The 21,687-nt window shown below is 45.9% G+C and overlaps 1 protein-coding gene across 1 annotated transcript in view; it reads right to left on the minus strand.

The window, feature by feature from the left end:
- Positions 1-21,687, minus strand: part of KCTD19 (potassium channel tetramerization domain containing 19) — a 32,644-nt gene that overhangs the window by 4,282 nt on the left and 6,675 nt on the right. The window contains exons 3-12 of the mRNA XM_060000858.1: positions 10,990-11,140; positions 9,998-10,189; positions 8,490-8,621; positions 6,419-6,629; positions 3,832-3,992; positions 2,448-2,551; positions 1,833-1,975; positions 1,558-1,641; positions 1,175-1,286; positions 151-778 (exon numbers count right to left, since the gene is read on the minus strand). Coding sequence (XP_059856841.1) covers positions 151-778; positions 1,175-1,286; positions 1,558-1,641; positions 1,833-1,975; positions 2,448-2,551; positions 3,832-3,992; positions 6,419-6,629; positions 8,490-8,621; positions 9,998-10,189; positions 10,990-11,140 — 1,918 coding nt within the window. The remainder of the gene's footprint in view (positions 1-150; positions 779-1,174; positions 1,287-1,557; positions 1,642-1,832; positions 1,976-2,447; positions 2,552-3,831; positions 3,993-6,418; positions 6,630-8,489; positions 8,622-9,997; positions 10,190-10,989; positions 11,141-21,687) is intronic.

A 21,687-nucleotide genomic window follows, 5' to 3' on the forward strand; every position in this document is an offset into this window, starting at 1 on the left:
AGTGTGCCTGTCATTTCTGGGTCTTCTGCTTGGCATCAGTGAGTGCAGAGCTCTAGTCCCCCTTAATCACTGACTCGCTCTGTGGTCTTGGCCAAGGTTTGCCTTCTCTGTTGTAAATGAGAATTAGGTCAAGGATGGGACAGGACTCACCTCTCTCCTTTGGGCTCTGCTTGCCCCAGTCCTTCAAGGTGACAGCTCTTTTCATGGGGAAGTATGGCTTAAAGGTTGGCTCTGGCTCCTTGTCTTTGGTTCCAGCTCCAGCCCCTGCCTGTGGGCCTGGGTCCTTCTCTGAGGCTGTGTAATGGCCTTTCCAGGAAGCTGAGGTGCTGGGCTGGGAAACAGCCTCACCTCCTGAGGGGAGCTTCAGGGTGGCTTCCTCCAAAGAGCTGCTCGGGGGGCCTGGCAGTGGCTGGAATTCCCATTGTTTGCAATTGACCATGTCCCATTCCCTTACCAGGGAGATGAGTTTTTGCATGGGGGTGACAGGAGGGTCTTTGCTTTCAGATTTCTGTGTGAGGTTGACTGTGGTACACTTCTTCTTGGGAGGACTCTCAGGGTGGGCCCCCCAGTGTCTAGGGTTGGCACATAGACCAGGACAGTGTGAGTATGTGCTGGGATTACCCGCCCTCTTGGCACCTCGGCATAGGGACACCTGGATTGTCCGGAAGTACTGCTCAGCCTCCTCTATCTGGCTGGACCTGGCCAGGGTCCCCTTGGCCTTGTTCCGTGGAGTCCTGTCACTGCAGTCTTGGAACTCCATAGGTATGCAAGCTGTGGTCTGGAGAGGGAGGGCACAGCAGCTCTGGGCATTTTGTGCTTCCACATCGAAGCCTTACCCAAGATCTCATAAGCTGGGTCTCTAAGACTTCACTTGCTTACCCAGAACAATCCCATCCCCCACATGGGTCTTACATTTGATATTTGCTCAGTCTGAGTGGGGGTGGTACCAGCCCAGGGTCCTTTCACACACCAAAGGGACATATCAGCATCCCAGGCCACAGGCAGCCAGCATTTCCTAGTGTCTCCCTCCAGGTTCAGAAACCAGTCACTGTGCCAGGAGCCATGTAGGCCCGGCTCTTTCAATTTGCCATACCCCTCAGTAGCGGTCTGCCCTCTGAGCCCTGTGCTGGTGCTCTTTCAGGATAACACCAAACCAAAGAATGCTGGGACTTACTTCTTTGGCATCTCTACTGAACTCCACCAGTGACCCTGGCCCTTCTGTCACCACATGCAGCCTTCTGATGGGAAAAACTTCATTTCCAGATTCTTTCTCCTGGATCCATGACCTGCAGACTCCAAGAGGGTTTGGTTAGTAAGCAGAAGCTTCCACTAGTCCATTGACCAGGTCTGCCCTCTGGCTGGGAGTTAACTCTAGACAGCAGGGGAGAAGGGGCTTTAAAGGGTTTTGCTTAGGTCCCTGCCCAATCCTGGGCCTGTTCCACCCCCTTACCTCTAAGGAGAACAGGTCCTACTGGGAGGTGAGACTTAGGACAGGATTCCCAAGAGGAATATAAAGGTTCAAACTTTAGAACATGGTGTCAGGAGCAGTTTCCTTACTTGTATGCCTCACATTGGATAAGGGCTTCTGAGAGGGATGGGATGTGGTATTCCTCCACCTCCTGGCAGAGGAGGGGCCATTCCCTGCAAATGACAAGATGTCGCACTGGGCATCTGGGGTGGGAGTGTGGGTGGGGTTATAAGCCTCCAGAGCTGCTGCCTTGAACAGCAGTTCACATGTTGGAAATAATATAATCTCCCTGAAGGCTACAAACTCAAATTTCCGTCTTGAAGAGGGATGGGGTTTCATTATATGATTTCCTTCCTTCACTCACTTAAATTCAGATGGTAAAAATAGTTTTCCAAGTCTCAGGAAGTTGAGAATGTGTCGAAACATTTGGCCATCCCCGTGGATCAGCAGGGTCTGTCCATATGTGATCCAGTACACTCTCTGAGGGTTGGACAGCAGTTCTGGATACTGCAAAGGGTTGGACACCAGACTCTTGTTAGTCTGTTAAAGGGCTACATCCTTATTAAGGGGCAGGTCAGCCTTCTCTTTGTTTTCCTAACCATTCTAGAGCAGAGGCTTTGGGATTTCCATCTCCTTATCTTGTTGGCCACAAGGAGCCATAATGAGGAGCAGAGCATCTAGGGAGAAGCACATCATCTCTGCTTCAAGTTTTGCTGGCTCCTAGACCACTCTCTTGAGGCATCTGGAACCTCACCCTATGTCCTGCTCAGTCCAGGTCCCTCAGACTGGCCTCATCCCTACCCAAACTCCTAAAGCCTTCCCAGAATGCTGCTCATAGAATAAAAGCACTTTGGGCCATGGAGCAGAGGGAAGGTCCTTGTTTTAATCAGGTGCTGAAGGCTGTGTACGGGTCAGGTGACAGAATCTTCTCAGCCGCAGAAGCCAAAAGGAGACGAGGGCAGCCTCAGGCCAGCAGTACCTTCAGCAGGGTCTGCAAGGTGGTTGCATACCAGTGGCTTCCAACATAAACTTTGACGATCTGTTGAGGGGAATACACAGTGATTTCTGCCGTCCATTCCTCATCTAAGGAAATCAATGAGAGGGAACACATCACGTTGCCAAAAGGGAAATTAGGTAAGGCATTTTGTCCATTACATGTTAAGACACAATATCTTCATCAGTCATATTCTGTTGCCTAGTCTGAGAAGCAGCAGAAATCCCTGACATCAACCTTTTCTGCTCCTCAGGCCTTCCCTGTGGCTCACCATATGGTTTCCTGGGTGTCAATAGCAGCTTGGAGGGTCAGCTGGTGACTCTGGGTTGGGGGAGGGCCACCAACCCCAAGGGCACTGCTGTTCTTCCCCTGGCCCACCTCTCCCAAGAAAGCTTGGCTAATGTACTTTTCTACCTACCTTGCTAACTGCTTCTGGTTTCTGGCTGGGTGTGTAATTTTCCACATGGCCACTCAGACCAGAGCTAGGAGTCCCTCTGTATGTTTGTGCTTATGGTTTGGCAAATATCATAGAGCCAGCGTCTCATCAAATCACTATCACTTCTATAGAGACCAAGCCTTGAGGCATGTCTGGAGAATGGGGCTTTATTCTGGGAAGATGAACTCATGACCCTTTTCCTGGGGTGACTAGATTTAGGCTTTGTTCTGTCTTAAGAACCAGTTTCTAATGAGCTTTGTAATGAATGAAGGGTATATAAATAGATGATATAACCAAGAGGTATATAGATTGTGAACCTCATGAAGAGAGAAACTGGGTCTGTTTTGCTCTCTTCTGTACCTCTAGTGTTATCTACTGTCCTGGTATATGGTAGGTGCTCAAATAAGTACTGAATGTTGCTGAATGATAGTAATATAGCATAAATTGATCTAAAACACTTTTTGTTAGGAAACAGTTATAGGCAGCTGGTGAAACAACACTGGCTTTAGACTCAGATTTAAATCCCAGCTTGACCATGATCTAGTAATATAAGCAAGTTACCTCCCTGAGCCTCTGCTTTTTTTGTTAAATGGACCCAGGGATCATTCTTCCCTGGATGGCTGCGAGGACCAAATGGGCATAGCATCGGCTCCCAGAGCCAGAGCAGGCATGCCCTTGGGGTCCCATGTGGCTCCCCAACTGGGTCAGTCTGCACAGCTCAGCCTGGACTACTTGAGGCTACCTGTGGGCTTGGGGTGGGGAAGGGTAACCTAACAGGAAAGTTTCCTTTTAGGTGAAACCCACAGATGTTAGTCTAGCTTTCCTTTTCTGTTCCATCTACAGTTCCTGGTTCTAGCCAGCCTTATCTTTCCTCTGTGATCCCCTAGACCCTCCTCTGATGTTGAATTCAAACTGAGAAGCTTCTTTATTTACTGAGCACATCCATGGGTGCCAGAGTCCTCGGCTCCAGATGAGTCTTCAGGGCCACTTTCATTGGCTCATAGGTGATGTCCCTCTTGTCCAGGAAGGCACAGAGCTCGTACACCTCAGAAATGGTCTCAGTCAGGGGCAGCTGGCAAGTCCCCAGCCAGTTCCTGCCCAGAGGAAAGGTCTGTCACAGAGAGCTTCAGCACTGTACCCCAAGGGAGTACAGCCTGTCAACCTTCCATGTCTAGAATGTCTTGCCCTTACACTAACTCAAGCCTGTGGCCACTAACATCATTTCCTTAACTGGTTTCTGATGACGTCTCATAGGGGGGGTATACTTGGACACATAGGCTCACCCTTTTGCAGCTGAGCTTGACCTATTTCAGCAAAGCCCTCTAAATTGACTAATTGCAAGCCTCCAAGCCCTGTCTCAGGTTCCAGAATCCAGGCCAGGGCCCAGTCACTCCATTTTTGCCCCCATAAATATCTGCCCAAGACATCTCAGTCACTATGTGGCAGCCTGTCACGGTTTGGGAGATTACTGATACCTTGTATGCCCAGGAAACCCCCCACCTCCAAAGGCACTTGTCTTTGCCCTCTGTGCCCTGTGACATCAGGGGTGGGACATCTCCGGGAGAAATGGATGGTGTGGGCCACAAATGACAGTTTTGGGGTAAGACAGTGTTTGGGGTTGGCTGACCCTCTCCCCAGGTGCTCAGGAAAACCCACTTCTATCTTTAGTTTTGGTACCAGTGTATTTTGTGAGCCTAAGAGAGTTGCCCTACTCGGAACCTGTTTACCTTTCTATAAAACAGGATTAGGGGGCTTCCCTGGTGGCGCAGTGGTTGAGAATCTGCCTGTCAATGCAGGGGACACGGGTTCGAGCCCTGGTCTGGGAAGATCCCACATGCCGCGGAGCAACTAGGCCCATGAGCTACAACTACTGAGCCTGCGCATCTGGAGCCTGTGCTCCGTAACAAGAGAGGCCGCGATAGTGAGAGGCCCGCGCGCTGCGATGAAGAGTGGCCCCTGCTTGCCGCCGCTAGAGAAAGCCCTCGCACAGAAACGAAGACCCAACACAGCCAAAAAGAAAAAATATATATTACTCAGGCATAAAAAGAAACGAAATTGAGCTATTTGTAATAAGGTGGATAGACCTAGACAGAGTGAAGTAAGACATACAGAGTGAAGTAAGTCAGAAAGAAAAAGACAAATACCGTATGCTAACACATATATATGGAATTTAAGAAAAAAAAATAATGTCATGAAGAACCTAGGGGTAAGACAGGAATAAAGACACAGACCTACTGGAGAACGGACTTGAGGATATGGGGAGGGGGAAGGGTGAGCTGTGACAGGGCGAGAGAGAGGCATGGACACATATACACTAACAAACTTAAGGTAGATAGCTAGTGGGAAGCAGCCGTATGGCACAGGGATATCGGCTCGGTGCTTTGTGACCGCCTGGAGGGGTGGGATAGGGAGGGTGGGAGGGAGGGAGACACAAGAGGGAAGAGATATGGGAACATATGTATATGTATAACTGATTCACTTTGTTATAAAGCAGAAACTAACACACCATTGTAAAGCAATTATACCCCAATAAAGATGTTAAATATATATATATATTAATTAATTAATTAATTAAAAAAAAAAGACCTAAGAAGAAATACATGGCAAATATCTAAAAAAACCCAAAAAAAACAGGATTAGGGGCTTCCCTGGTGGTGCAGTGGTTAAGAACCCGCCTGCCAATGCAGGGGACATGGGTTCGAGTCCTGTTCCGGGAAGATCCCACATGTCGCGGAGCAACTAAGCCCATGCATCACAACTACTGAGCCTGTGCTCTAGAGCCCACGAGCCACAACTACTGAAGCCCGTGCACCACAACTGCTGAGGCCCGCGTGCGTAGAGCAGGTGCTCCACAACAAGAGAAGCCACTGCAATGAGAAGCCCATGTACTGCAACGAAGAGTAGCCCCCTCTCGCCACAACTAGAGAAAGCCCGTGCACAGCAACAAAGACCCAACGCAGCCATAAATTAATTAATTAATTAACGAATTGATTAAATTAATTAAAAAAACAGGATTAGAATCCATGCCCCTGCACTAAAGGGAACATTCTGAGCTCATCCCATAAGGCAGAGGCCAGGTATCACCTCCTCCAGGAAGACTGCCTTGCCTTGCTTCTTGGGGGGGGCTCACCCCTGGCTCTTTCTGTGTGTCAGTGAGCCTCCCAAGGGTTGTGGGGAGGACCTTTGAAGGAGGGGGACTATCCAGCATCCTAAGTGTTGTGATTGGCCTGGTCACCTCAGACCTAGCACCGGGCTAGAACCAGAGCAATAGATCACAGAGGATGGAAATATGAAACAGTGTGAGACCTGTGAACCTTGGGAACCTTATACCTTGGCACCAGGCCTCTCCTCCGAGGCCCAAATTTGGTGGTGCTGGTGTGGGTAGTGGGAGTGGCTAAAATGATCATTTTGTCCCCAAGGACACAATGTCTGGCTCATGGGCAGGGCCCCAGGTTGGTTCCTCAAGAAAGGTAAAGCTCAGCCTGAGTGGGACCAAGCTGTGCTCTGAGGAGGGCCTTACTTAACGTGCTGGAAGAGGACCCCGTTCCCAGTGATGTACAGTCTACTTCCATCCAGAGTGCTCTCGATGCGGAGCTGTCCTAGTGCGGAGTCTGGGTACTTGACAAGCAGACCCAGGGTCATCATGTACAGTGGCTTCACAGACTCTAGGCCTGCTGCACGGCCCCCCTTCCCAGGGCTTGGAGGAGGACAGGAGGTCCGGGAACAGCCACCTGTGCCAGAGAGAAAGGGGTGACTCCTAGATCCCTCATGGTCATAACTGTACTGGAAGCTTTGGGTCTTGCTTCCTACTGCTGCCTTAAATCAGTAACTAAAGAGACTTTGAGGGAGCTTATTTCCTTGCACAGCCAAATATGGATCCGCTCGAAATCAGTATAGTTTTTCTTATATTCAGTCAGGTTTAGAGGTCAAAACTATTTGTTGAGAGGCGGAGTGGGTATGGGGGGTAGATTAATTAGCTGTTATCACTAACATTTGAATTTCAGAATAACAGCCATCTGGCCCCAGCCTCTGCAGGAATTTCCCTTAGTTCCAAACTCTGCTCTAATTATCCATGGGTAAAGAATGACAACCACAGCATTGAACCTAATGTGCATTACAGGCTTCCTGGATTCACAGTCCCTATCACTCTTGGGCAGAATTTTCCCCGGAGACACACTGTGTAGTGCTACTTTCAGGTTGGATATTTGAATTGCGGGCTTATGGGTGAAACCTTGTTCTCCTGCAGTGGGCACAATGCACAGTCTACAGGACCCTGTTCCAGTGGCAACAGTGGGCCAGTGGCAAGCTGCCAGGTGATTTTCATGGGTCATCTCCAATCCTACAAGAGGGGTAGTACTCTCCTCTTATCATAGATGAGGAAACTGTGTCCTGAGAGGCCAGTTAAGAACCTTGCCCCAAATACCAAAGCTAGGTGGGGCAGAGCTGAGATTTGAGAGCGCCTCTACCTCCAAGGCTACAAGAGCTGTTTCCCTTAGTTATGGTGCTTTATAAAAGACAAAAAACATGCTTTGTGTTTGGGGGCTGCTTTATGGCTTACAGAGCCTGTCCACAGGCATGCTTCCCTTCCAACTTAACATAGCTCTTGTGCAGCATGCACCGGTCTACTCATCTCTCTGACCCATGTTCTCTGAAGGAACAGAAGTCTTTGGGGGAGAGGTTTGAACTTACACCCTTTGAAGTGGGTTGTAAGATCCCAAGACAGGCTCCTGAGACCTGCAGCAGGATGCCACTACCCCCAAATAGGATAGGACTCCACTTGCCTGGGGAGGAGTCTGGGAGAGCTGGCCTAAAAGTAGGGAAAGTCTGATTCCCATGGAATAAGTATCTGGTGACATGCAGGCCAAACTTCACATGTGCAAGACAGTTCTATATATTCTCAGAATGCCAGCTGAGGCCACACTAAGGTAGCTAGCTCCTGCAACATGCACAGTAGCGTCCATAGACATGCAGGATTTGGGAAATGGGATGGTGAAAGGCAAATAAAAAATATGAGGAGCAAATTGGAATGAGGTTGGGCCGGGAACTTGAAGGCCTGGACCAGGGTCAGGAAGTGTCAGGAGCAGGCAGAAACAGGCACAGCAGCCAGGGATTTGAAGTAGGGGGGAGAAAGGAACTGGGGTGTGTGGGGGATAACTGAAGTCCTATGGGGAATTTCCCACGCCCTCCAGCTATGCCTGGAAGAGGAAGGATGGGAGTGGCAGGTAGGGGTTAGTTACAAGTTCCCAGTTGCTTGACACATCCACAAGGAGGGCAGACCTCCCCTGACCTTGGGAAGCCCGGCCTCAGGCCCAACTTCCCTCCCCTGGACACTCTGGCCCAGTTTCCCCACCCAGGCTGGGCTGAGCTACCTACAGGTCAGTGGCAAGACTGAGCAGACAGAGGGCACACTGGGTTTCAGACTGAAATTTGTCTTTTCAGATTCTAAGTCAGCCAGAACACCCGCTTCTCTCACTACCACCCAAAGCCCAGAGTGGTTGTGGGAGGGAAGATGTTTGTTTTTGGCTTTTCTGGCTAAAGCCCAGACTGCCCCAGGATGTCAAGGGGAGGCCAAGGTTCCCCTGGTGACATACCCATGTTCATTCGGTACAACCTCACAGCTTCACTGAGCTCAGGGATTTCCAGAATTTCCACTTCTGCTTCTAACACATCTATGTTGGAGAAATTATCTGGTAGTAAAATCTTCTGTGAGCGGAGAAAATTCACTTGAAAAACAAAAGGAAACAAAATGGGTTAACAAGGTTATTTCTGATCTAATTGCAGGTCCAGGTTTTGGCAGGTTTTTGGTGCTACAACTTATCCTAGGGGCTCCTTGTTCCAAAACAATTTCTAAACATACCTGGTTAGATTAGCTTTCAGTCTGTGGTTTTCAAGGTGAAAAACCCCAAATTACTCTGTTTTCCTGTGTCTGAGTCCGTGGGTGTGGCTTCCCATTGGCTGGCCTGGGGCTCCCAAGCCAGGTCTTCCTGGTGAGCACACACTGGCCCTGAGACTTACCCTGTGAGTCTTGACCCAAGAGCAGGTCATTCCAAAAGAGGGAGTTGTCTTGCCACTTAGAGAGGAAGGCCCTGGCTGAGCCTGGGTTGGCAGGTGGCTCTTGCAGTTTTTCCCTGCCTGGACTGCAGTGTGGGAGGCAGAGATGGAGCCAATGCTACTGTCCTGTGTGAATCAACTTGGAGATTCAGAAGCACATTATAGACAACTTTCCAGGTGACTGTGACTATGAAAGGTTGGGGTTCCAGGCATTTGGTCTGCAGTGTGGGAGGCAGAGATGGAGCCAATGCTACTGTCCTGTGTGAATCAACTTGGAGATTCAGAAGCACATTATAGACAACATTCCAGGTGACTGTGACTATGAAAGGCTGGGGTTCCAGGCATTTGGTCCCTAGTACAATTTGGGTATTTCCTGCCCTATTCATACAGGCAGCAGCAGCATCTTGGAATCAGTTCAGTTCACACCCCATCAGAACCTGTCCTGGTGGAAGAGGGAGGCTCTCTTCTGTCCAGGCTTGAAGATCTCATCCCTCCTTAGGCCACTAGCTCAGGTGGACAATTCTACAATGATTCTGGGGAACATTTCACCATCCACCCTTCTTCCCTTTTATCCTGAGTTTAGTGGAAGTGAGAGGAGGAAGGGACCATCCTTTGAAACAACCCTATTCCCTCATTTTATGGTGAGAGGAACTGAGGTCTAGAGCCCAGTTGGATACATAAAGGCAGAGAGGTAAGTAGTTTGGAGTCCAGCTCAGGGTCTTGCCCTTTACACCAACTCCTGTGGCCCGTGACACCACTGCAGCTAGTTTCCAGTGCCCCTTTACACCCAGGCCATTCCAAAATGAACAGGGAATAAAATAGCCCTGAGGCTAGTGGGAGTCTAATGCTGGGAATCCATTTGCTTCCAGGAAGGCTCTGTCACGCTTCCACTAGCTCTGCCCAGGGAAGCTCCTGAGGCCCTAAGCCCCAAGCTGGGCCTCCAAGTGGTGTGGGGTTAGGAGGGGTGGATGGGTCCTATCAGCCTGCTGCCACCCCCACCCCCCTCCCCCCACTCTCCCTCCCCCAACCCCCCAGATAGAGCAATCACCAATGAAGCGGAACTCGCTGCACTCGCACTCGATGAGGGCCACGGTCTTAGCCAGCCATAGCAGATTGTCTTCAGTTACCAGGCTTGGATACTTGGCCACTAGGTCTAGGGGCAGGAAGCAGTAGTGCACGTCCTCTTCTGTGTCTAACAGTGGTGTATCCATAAGTCCCAAAGGTGCCTTATCATGTAGGCCTGGAGGAGAACATGCGGAGGGGTGTCACCACCTCCCAGAGGCCAGGGCTCTCAGAAGTGGGCAGGGCTCTCACTGACCCAGGGGCCCCAGAGGAAGCTGAAGAGATCACCCCAGAGATGGTCCCTGCCAGATACCTCCTTCTTCTCACTCACTCTTTTCAGATGTAACCCTAGGTTTGGCAGAAGTGTGGTGGGGAGCAGGGCATGGAAATCTAGTTTTTCTGCAGTGAAGGGCAGTGGGACATGTGAAATTTTGGCTTATATACTCAGTCATTAAATTCACACTGGTTACCTATTTGTTTTTTTTGAATTGATCTAACCAACCACAGATAAAATAGATGACCTAGAGATAAAATAGATCCTTTTGACTCTCCCGAAAGCTCAAAACCCATCAATAATCATGAATGGCTATTCTGGTGTCCCAGGTACGTGTATCTATGCTGCAAGGCACCCACCAGACAGTGATCGTTTGGAGACATTCCTTGTGTGGTGGTTAGAGGTGACTTGAAAGTATGGTGGAGTGCCCTGACCAATAGGACGGGGTGGAATGCAGCCCAGCCTTGCCCAAGTGAAACCAGCATGCAGGGGAATGAACATGGAGAAGGATGTTTAGTTCCAGTGAGTAAGAAGTCATGGAGAGGGCATGTGGCAGGTACAAGCTCAAAGGAGATGACAGGAAGGTAGAGGAATCATCCAGAACTAGTTCAGAAATCAGGGCACTCTCTGGATTGAAGCCACTTCTGTTAGAGTGAGAAGGGAAGCTGGTCTGGGCTTCAGAAAAGGTCAGCCTGTGGTTATACCTGTGAAGGCTGGGCTTTTTATAGGAAATTCTGAGGGTTTGCTGATACACTTCCATGTTCGCCAGTAGTTCAAAGATGCTCTCTCAGCAACAGGTATGTCTGCAGGCCTCACACGTAGATGGTATTTCCCTTCCTTCAGATTATCTAGAGTCTGTGAGATAAAGAAGATTATTGCTTTGAAAATTTTAAACCAAGTAACTATCTACCAATTCTAGGGTAAAATACCAGGAAAAATAGTTTGTGACTTACTTTGGTAAAATGTTTTGAAATAGTCACTTACAAAAATGTAAAAATGTACATCTATAAGATGATATGCTGATATTCAAAATATCAATGACTATTTCTTTTCTGATTTTGAAACAATTTTTTCTGGATTATAATTTTGATTGATAGAAATTTATCTTATGCAATCTTAAGAGTAATTTATATTTAATAATTAAAAACTTGAGATTTTCTGCTATCAGTTCTCCTCAAGAGTTCAGAAACCCTTTTGACCTGTTATAATTGTGATCTGCTTATTGTTTGTGCTCATCCTAATCCTGGAATGTGATTTATTTAAGTAGGGAAATGGAGGTGGCACTGAGCATCACACTTTTCAAAGCACTTTTACCTACATTTGCTCATTTACCCTGACACAGCTCTGTGAGATAGATGTGGTGTTTGCATTCCCACTTTGCTGATGAAACAGTTGCAGTCAAAGGATTTGTGAGTTGCCCAAGCAGTCTTCTAAGTCCAGCTTCTCCACTTGAAGGAGCAGGTGACCAGGGGTGGGCTGAGGCTGGAATGGAGCACTCCAGCTAGGTTGGGCTGAAGCCCAGAGTAGAGTCTTCATGCTGCCCACATTCAGGGACCTACCCTCCCTAAAAAGTCCTGCACAGGGCGCAGATTACCATAACATCAAGCCCATTTTTTCTGTCCCTTCCTTAGAAGAAAATAGTATTTTCCCAAGAAATTTTTGGAAATAGCTGGAAAAGTAGTCCTCTAAAGGCACCACATGACCAGTTCTTTCTCTAAGAGCCTCAGAATGGACAGAACACCTCAGATGCAGTATGAAACTAATAAAAGAACCTGCTTAGCTACACAGGTGAAGCTCTTGTGAAGCTGCTCAAGGGAATCCTGAGCTTTGAGAAGAGCCCTCTGGTGGCCATGGCTATAAAATGCACCCTCATAACTGCTTAAGGTCTGTAAAAGGAGAGGACCGGAGCGGGTAATCTTCCCCACTTTGGGGGGCTGATGGATTTGTGGAAGGACTGGACAATGGCAGGGTCATGTGGAGTGCTTTCCTGTTGGCACTGACAATGGAGGAGAACAGTGCACGCGTGAAACAGCAGAAGTGAGTCTGTCATTCATTCATTCGAGAAATCCTTGTGCAACACTAGGGCCAGTCAGATACTGTGACTGGATCCCACAGTTTACATATACTGAGATAAGAGGCAGCATCAGTTATGAAGTTTCAGGACCTCCAGGAACTTTGGGATTTCTTTCGACAGCATTGGAAGGGGACCCAAGCTTTCTTGTCTCTCTTTGCTCAAGACTGCACACGACTTTAGCTTCTATGTCAAACTGTAGCCGTTCTCAGGAGGAAAATCAGTGAGGGGTTGATTTCCGTATGAGGGAGTAGTTGGGCAAAGAGGAATAAAAATGAGGTGCCAGCAAGGTTACTGAGAGGCTGGAACAGATTCTGTATCAGTGGGTGGGCAGGATTATTGAGTTAAGGTGAGGGATAATAGCCTGGCAGTATTTGTGCTGTGAGGCAAAGAAAGGAAAATGGTGACTGTGCACAGAAGGGACAGGACAGGGTCAGGGGGACAGTAGGTAGGGATATATGCTCAGCCACCTGCTTCTCTGCCTTGAATGTGGCTTTGTTTAAGGTGTATGGAGGTTGAGGGAGTGTGTGAGGTGAATTCAGAGCAGTAAATAAGAGCCAGAGAGTGAAGAGCTGTCAGCTGGGATGAGGAGTCTATACCCTGGTTAAGAGAAGCCATTGAAGGATTCAAAGCAGGGACTGTGATTTGAATGATATTCACACTATCTCCACCCAGTCAGCCAGCAAGTCCTAGGACTCCATCTTCTGCTCTTGGCACCACCCCTTCTCTCCTCTCCCTTCCCCCAGTCCTGGTCTCCTTGTCCCCAGGCCCTCTCCACTCAGTGATTTTTCAAACAGGAAAATGAGTCCAAACCACTCCCCATCCTAAAAATCTTCAGTGCTCCCCATTACCTATGGGATCAAGTCCAAATTCTCTTTAGCAGTGCACGTAAGCTCCTTCACAATCAAGAACCAGGAGCAGGGTATACACGAGCAATACAAGGGCCTTGAACTCAGACAGACTGGGGTTTCAGTCTTGACTCTGACACTTAAGAGCTAACATTTACTGCTCAGGCACTTTTAAACTGAATCCTCATAACGTCCCCCCACTCACAAAGTAGGCTCTAGTACTATCACTCTCTTTTAGCAAATAGGAAACAAGATCCAGGAAAAGAAAGAGTACTCAGTGCCCCAAGTAAGTGGAGATGCTAGGACTGGAACTCAGGATGCTAGAGCCTGTGCTCTTAACCACTTTTCTTAACCAGCTGCCTCCCATTTGTCACTTAACCTCTGCAAGCCTCAGGCTCCTCACATGCAAAGTGGAGACAGTAAAATCTGGAAGATGTTGTAAGGATTAAAGGAAATATTATGTTAGTTTCCTTCCTTTTAGTGGTCAAATCTCAAACTACCTTTCCAGCTTCACCTGCCACCATTCTTTCTGTCTCCACCCCATCATCTGTGACATTAACTGCATAAAACTCCAAAGACACACCATGTTCAGTGATACCTCCTCAACTTTATGTATGCTGTTCCCTCTTCCCAAAATACCTCTCTCCTCCCTTCCCTGCCTGAAGAGCCTGGAGCCTCCCCCAGCCAGAGTGGTTCATCCTCCCCCTCTGTTCCCACAGACCCCTGCAAACTTTTCTATCTCAGCCTCTGGCTTGGTTTCAGCCCTGTCCGTCCCCCTCTACCGAGGCTCCTGGAAAAAGGACTGGATTGATGCAACCCCAGCTTCTAGTCTAGAGCCTAGTATGTAGTAAGTGCTCAGAACCGCTGTGTTGAATGAAAGAATGCATAAAAATGGAGGGCTGGAGGGCTGAGTCCTCTGGAATGAAAAGCAAAATGAGACATGGGGGAGCCAAAAGGAGCTGGCAGAGAAGCAGACTGCACTCATAAAAACTGAGAAAGATGGTGAGAATCCAAAACCACAGGAAAAGCCAGCTCAGGATTACAATGGGCAGAGACCAGAGAGTTCAGAGGACAGTGGAGGCAGCAATTCCAACTTGGGAGCTGGAGTCCAGAGGGAAGATCTAATGGGGTGAAAGACAGGGATGAAGGAGATGGAGACAGGATGACAGGAAGAAAGGGCTCAGCTTGGGTCTGATCGGTAATGGATTGAAAGACATTGGGTGAAGTAGCATGAAAAGGAAGTGAAACTAGGGAGAGCTTGCAAGAGACAGCATATCATTCCAAGCCTATCCTAAGCTAGCCGAATCACTGGAACCTGAACCTGCCATTTACTTTATCTGCAGATTCAAATCCCGAGATTCTCAGTGGAAGAAACAGTGGTGCCCTTGAACAACTCTAAATCAGCCACTGGGGAGGCGACATGTTGGGGGAGGGAAATCCCTACCTGGGAGAACAACCTGTTTGAGGATGGACCTAGATGCACTATTTGGAGGTGCTCTTTGGTACCCAGGTGTGTCCTTTGGGGCGGGTCAGTAATGAGAGTCCAACTAGCTTGAGAGATGTGCTAGTTGAGGGAAGAATGATCTAATTTATAGAAATGAAATCTCCATTTCCTGCTACTTCCACTAATGTAAAGTGTAAGCAGTACCATTTTCCCCCCAAAAAGGTGTGCTTGACAAATCTTGAAAAGGAAAAAAAAAAAACAAAAACACACAAACAAGTAAATCTACAAAGATTGCAATTCCTGCCACTCAAGACATGCTGGAAGCATTAGGCCCAGGAGCCTCAACTAGGTTTTTTTCTAAACTTTCTCAGCCAATCCTTGCTCTGATTTCTAGAAATACAAGGGCTTCTTCTCATGGGAAGACATTTGGGTGCTGTAAGAATCCATGGGAAGCATCCCTTAACCCCTTCAACATGCCTTGTTGGTCTCAATAACACCTACTTATTTATTTACTGTCTGCCAGTCTCCCCTAATAGATATAATCTCCAAGGCCAGGAGGACCCTGCCTGTTTTGTTCTCTGCTGTATTTGCAGCACCCACAATAGTGTCTGTGGGATCTCAATATATTTTTGTGGAATGAATGAATGAATGAGTGAAGAGCACTTCAGAGAGCCCATGCTTCCAGCTGTCCTTTGGCTTTGCTGACTGAAGTTGCCACAGAGCATGTGGCTGGTCTTCTGTGGACTTCAATTCCCTTTTTTTCTGCCTGAATATTACTTCTAGTACTTTTACTCTTTATATATTATGGCCCAGAAAGTTATTACAGGGAGGATTTCTTTAGGGAAATACAGACCTGAATTCAAATGGCTACTTGCTAGCACAAGGATAACTGATATTGCTTTCGGCCTAGATAATAGTGAAAAAATATGTCAATCAGATGGAACATAAGACTGATGGCACAGGGGCAAGTGTGTGTGTGTGTGTGTGTGTGTGTGTGTGTGTGTGTGTGTGTATGTGGTTGCCAAAAGATGGCTGACAAATGCCCTACTGGCAGAGCCTTGGGACTTAACGGAGGTTTTCCAAAGCAGCAGCAGTGCTCAGAGATGCCTTACGCTCTGATGTGGACTGTTGGAAGGAATGTGATGGTAAGAGAGCTTGGGGGAGATTGCAAATCTCCAACTGCTTTGTAAAGACAAGGAGGGCCAGCACCACTTGGAAGCTCAAAGGAAGCAAGGCCGGTAGAACAAAAGGATATTCAGAACAGCTGCTATCAGCCAAACAAGCCAAATAAGACACACGTATCATCGTCTCAAACCTGCCCCTCCACTGCCAGCTCCAGCCCCCTCACCCTGAAGTAGATTCAGCCTTCACAGGTCATCTTGGGTATATCATTCAATGTTCTCTCAGAAGATATTTATTAAACACCTGTTACAGGCCCAGTACTGAGATGCTGGGAATGTGAACATGAAAAGAATACAAGCTAGTGAGGGAGAAAGACATTATGAATACATGGTCTCAACAGAATTAGCACTGATCTGAGAGCAGAGAGGCAAAACTCTACCTGGAAATGTCAGGCTAGTCTTCCAGTGGGCCTCATTTAGGCTAAATCTTGAAGGGGAAGCATTCTAGAAAGAGGGAACAGCAAGTGAAAAGGTGTGGAGAGAAAGCATTTAGGGTGCTCAGTGACATGCCTGAACACTGAGGGGTGTGTGTGTGTGTGTGTGTGTGTGTGCGCGCGCATATGTGCATGCGTATGTGCCCATGCATGCATGTAGGTATGTATATGTGTTGGGATATGAGTCAGGACAAGCAGATGGGCTGTCCTGTGAGGAGCCCTGATGCCATGTCAAGGCATTTACACTTGAGCTGTCCACTTACCCATATCCACAGATGAGCTACACTGTTGGGATAAATATCTGCTGTTTACATAATCTTCCTTTACAAGATCACAGTGGTAATCTGTCTTCACATCATGAGTAATAGGAAATGTGAGACTCGTCAGTGGTCTGTTTTCTTAAAAGCATCATTTGTGTGATCAACATAAAAACTCTCTGGCTCCCTTGAGCACAAGGAATGCAGGCGTTTTTGGGTTGCTTGCTGGTAGCCGAACACTCACAGGTGGAACGATTTAAGTTTCCAAACTTAGAAGTCCTCAGAAGGCAATGAAAAAGGAAACGCAAGCAGCATATACTGTCAACGTACTAAGTCCTCAGTGGACTTCAAGGGGGCAAGTGAAAGGGAATCAACAGTCTGCCATGAACCTTGAACCCTTGTGAGTTACCCTGAAGAAAAATTTCACACTCTGCAGTAGCCGCTATGACTCCCAACCAAGCTGATAGCATGAGAGGCTTGGAGCAGCTTACATTTACACAAAGGGGACTTCCCAAATTACACAGACGGTCCTAGGAAGCACTGTGACATTAATGTACAGACCTGTAATGACTAGTTTATATCTCCCCTGTGAACAAGATATGACATTCCTAAGCATCCAGGCTCATGGATTTACATACCAACTTTGATGACTCCAAATTTATGTCTCTAGACCTGACTGCTTCCATGAATTCCACACCTATACATCTGGCTGCCTCCTTCCCATCACCACTTGGATGTTTAACAAACACCATTTTCTTGCCTCTCAAACTTAATACATTCAAATCCAAACTCCTCATTTTTCCCTCTGAGCCTGCACCTCAGAATACATCTTTCACCTGATTGCCCAGGATACAAACAGAGGAGTTATCCATTCTCTCTCACTCTACCTCCAATTCATCAGCAAACCCTATCAGTTCTGTCATCAAGACATATCCAGAATTTGAACACTTCTAAATCTACCATTACCACCTTAGGCCAAACCATCACTATCTTTCATTTGAATGCTTCAGGAGCCTCCTAACTTGTCTTCCTGCTCCTCCCTTGCCCCAGTAGAGTCTAGGCCAGGGGTCAACAAAATTTTTTCTGTAAAAGGCCAGATAGTAAATATTTTAGGCTTTGAGAATATAGTCCCTGTTGCAACTATTCAACTCTGTATTGTGGCTTGAGAACAGCTATAGACAATATATAAACAAATAAGCTTGGTGTGTTCCAATAAAAGTTTGTTAATGAACACTGAAATTTGAATTTCATATAATTTTTATGTGCCACAAAATATTTTTCTTTTGATTTTTTTCAACCATCTAAAACTGTAAAAGCAATTCTTAGCTCACAGGTTGTACAAAAAAGGTAGTAGGCTGGATTTGGTCCATGGGATGTAAATAGTTTGCTGACTCCAGGTCTAATGTCAAGCCAGAAGTTAATGATGTTTTTATAGCTCTATTGAAATATATTTCATATTATATCTAATGTGAATAAGTTTTATATTATATATAAATGATAAAATTTACTCACTTATACAATTCAATGATTTTAAGTATGTTTACAGAGTTGTGCAACCATCATCACAATCTATTTTAACATGACAAAAAGAAACCCTGTACCCATTTACAGTCCATTGCCTATTTTTGCTCACCCTATCCTTCTCACCCCATACCTTGGCCTTAGGCAACCACTAATCTACTTTCTGTCCCTATTAACTTTGTGTATTCTGCACATTTTATATAAATGGAATCATACAGTATATGGTCTTTTGTGTCTGACTTCTTTCACTTAGCATAACATTTCAAAGTTCATCTTTGTTGTTACGTGTATCAGTACTTCATTCCTTTTTATTGACAAATAATAATCCATTGTATGGATATATCATTTTGTTTGTCCATTTATCAGCTGATGAACATACAGGTTGTTTCCACTTTTTGGCTATTATGAATAATGCTGCTATGAACATTTGTCTACAAGTGTTTGTGTGGACATCCTGTAGGTTTTAATTTCTCTTGGGTATATATGTGGGAGTGGAACTGCTGGGTCATAATGATATGTTTAACTTTTTGAGGAACTGCCAGACTGTTTTCCAAAGAGGTTGCACAAATTTACATTCCCATCAGCAATGTATGAGGGTTCCAGTTTCTCCATATCTTTGCCAACACCGGTTACTGTCTTTTTGATGAGAGGCATTCTAGTGGATGTGAAGTGGTAATTCATCATGGTTTTGATTTGCATTTCTTTGATGGCTAATGATATTGAGCATTTTTCATGTGCTTATTGCCCATTTGTATATCTTCTTTGGAGAAATGTCTACTCAAATCCTTTGCTCACTTTAATATTTGATTGTCTTTCTGTTGTTTAGTTGTAAGTGTTCTTTATATATTCTGGATACATGTCCCTTATCAGATATGTGATTTGCAAATATTTTGTTCCATTCTGCGTGTGGTCTTTTTACTTTCTTGATGGTGTCCTTTGAAGCACAAAATTTTAAAATTTTGATGAAATTCAAAATTCATCTATTTTTTCCTTTGTTGCTTGTGCTTTTGATGTTGTACCTGAGAAAACACTGCTTAACCCAAGGTCTAATGATCTTTTAAAATGTTAAATTTGATAATTTTTCTTCTTTCTTTAAACATCTCCGAGAGGTACCTATAACATTTAGAATAGATCCTGGGTCTTCAGTGTCACCTGTGAGACTCTGCAAGATCTGGTCCATAGCCTCCTCTGACCTTATCTGTTTCTGGCATCTCCCTACTTTTTTTGTTTTTTTCCCACACTGAATGGCATGTGGAATCTTAGTTCCCCGGCCAGGGGTTGAACCCACACCCCCTGCACTGGAAGCGCGGAGTCTTAACCACTAGACCACCAGGGAAGTCCTGGCATCTCCTTACTTCTCATTGCACCTGACAATGGCTGCTGAGTCTGCCTCTCCCAAGTCACTCGTTTAACCTCAGGGCATTTGTGTTTGTCGTTCCTTATGCCTCAAAGCTCTTTCCCAGACGTCTGCATGACTTGTCCCTTTTTCATTCGGTCTTCTGCTCAAATGTTGCTTTGTCAATGAGGCCAGCCCTGACCACTCTTTCTAAAGGAGTAGCTGGCCTCAGTCACTTGCTATCTCCTTACCACATACTACACATCAGTACATTACAAAACAAGCAGATTAGATGTAAATGCTTTATTCTTTCAACTAAATTCCAGTACTATGAGGGCAGTGACTGACAGAATAAATAAAAACTATACATACAAAAAGAAAATCATATAAACACATTCTGAAACCCCAAGAAGTTCTAGAATACAGAAATGCCATCCTCCTTCACTATTACACAGGAAACACTGCTCTATTCTTCATAGCACACACCTCTATCTGACCTTGTATGGCTGTATGGTTTATGCCTATATCTCCAGTGCTTGGCCTGTGATTAGTGCTCAATACACAATAAATGTTACACTTAGAATCAAGACAATAATAGGTATTGAGCGTGCCCTTTGAAGGCCAAAGCTACAGGCCAGGGGGAGGTGGGGTGGGCAGGTGGACAGGGCTGGGGGACGGGAGAGATAAAGGGTAGGGATGTGAGGGGATGAGGAAGGGTAGAGAGCAGAGCAGCAGTGTGAGCTCAGGCACCTGTCCTCCAGAAGCTTCCCATCTCATTCTACTTGTTGGCTCCTATATGGCTTTCCAACAAAGTTTACTATATTATAGATAATCCTGTGTAGGATATGCCTCCTGTTGCGTGCATGGGAACTTTAGTTAGTGGGAGGCAAAGTCCCATTTTTATTGCTAGGGGCTAAATCTGAAGGACTCTACAGTGAGCAGCACTAACAGGTTAGAACAATTTAGATATGTGCTGTCCAATATGGTAGCCATTAGCCATATATGGCTATTGAGTACTTGAAATGTGATAGTCTGAATCTGAGATGTGCTTTAAGTGTAAAATACACATCAGGTTTTGAAGACTTAGTACATAAAAAGAATGTAAAATATATTAATTTTAAAATATTCATTACATATTGAAATGACAGTATTTAAATATACTGGGTTAAATAAAATATATTATTAAAATTAATTTCACTTGGTTTTTTTTTAATGTGGCTACTAGAAAAATTTAAATTACACACGTGGCTCACATATGTGGTTTATATTATATTTTTATTGGATCATCCTATGTTTTCCTTAAAGCCCATAGGAATAATGCCTGGTAACCACAGTGCTTTCAATAAATACTGGCTGAATGCATTAAGGTGGGCTGCCTGAGAAGGGTCTTTAGACGAGAACTGGCAAACTCCATTTTCTCCAAGCAAAATGTTTGTACATTTAGGCAAGAACCTGAGTATGTGGACAGGCCTTAGGAGTGGGGAAAGCGATGGAAACGAGTGAGGCTGTTGATTTGCTTGAGATTGCTGTTGATTCTCCAGCTATATTTACACCCTGCTTCAATGAATAAATACCACTTCAGCTGGGCCGGCCTAAATGTTTATTTAGAGCACGATTTCCAAAACATAAGCACTTATTTTTTGGTCTGTTTTAGGGAGGCAGATCCATATGATTCCTCAAATACTACTGCTCACACAACTTGGAACTTTGGAATTGGACCAATTCATTGGCTTCTGAGTTGTTACCTCCCATTTAGAAGTTGCTTCCCAAATATATTTTGTTTCAATTTGGGAAGTAAGGACATCAAAGGAATTAAAGGGCTGATAAACTGTATAATAGGCTTGTGCTCTTTAAAATTGTTCTTCAAAAAATTGCCTTGATCTCTTTGATTTTCTGCAAGTGACTCCCTCCTTTTCCCCACAAAATGGTGCTTTGGTATAGAATCATTAGCAATCTTGGGAATTCCCTGGCAGTCCAGTGGTAAGGACTCCGCGTTTCCACTGCCAGGGGCCCAGGTTCGATCCCTGGTCGGTAAACAAGCCGTGTGGTGCAACCGCCCCCCCCCCAAAAATCAGCAGCCATCTTGACAATCTGGGCTATTTAAGTGATTTAGAAGCCAATTGTAAGCAATTCTAGTACTCAGTTCCTGGGATAGTTGAAAAAATTTTTATTTCAGGTAGGTAACTTTAAAAAAAATAAAAAGAAAAGAATACACGACAACTTGCACTGGAGTATGTTAAAGATTTTGATTTCCAAATGTATAATACCTTTTAAGAGAAAACACTGATTTTGTAAACAGTGTCCATAAAA

The sequence above is a fragment of the Delphinus delphis genome, chromosome 20 (assembly GCF_949987515.2).
Source record: "Delphinus delphis chromosome 20, mDelDel1.2, whole genome shotgun sequence".
Classification (NCBI taxonomy): Eukaryota; Metazoa; Chordata; class Mammalia; order Artiodactyla; family Delphinidae; genus Delphinus; species Delphinus delphis.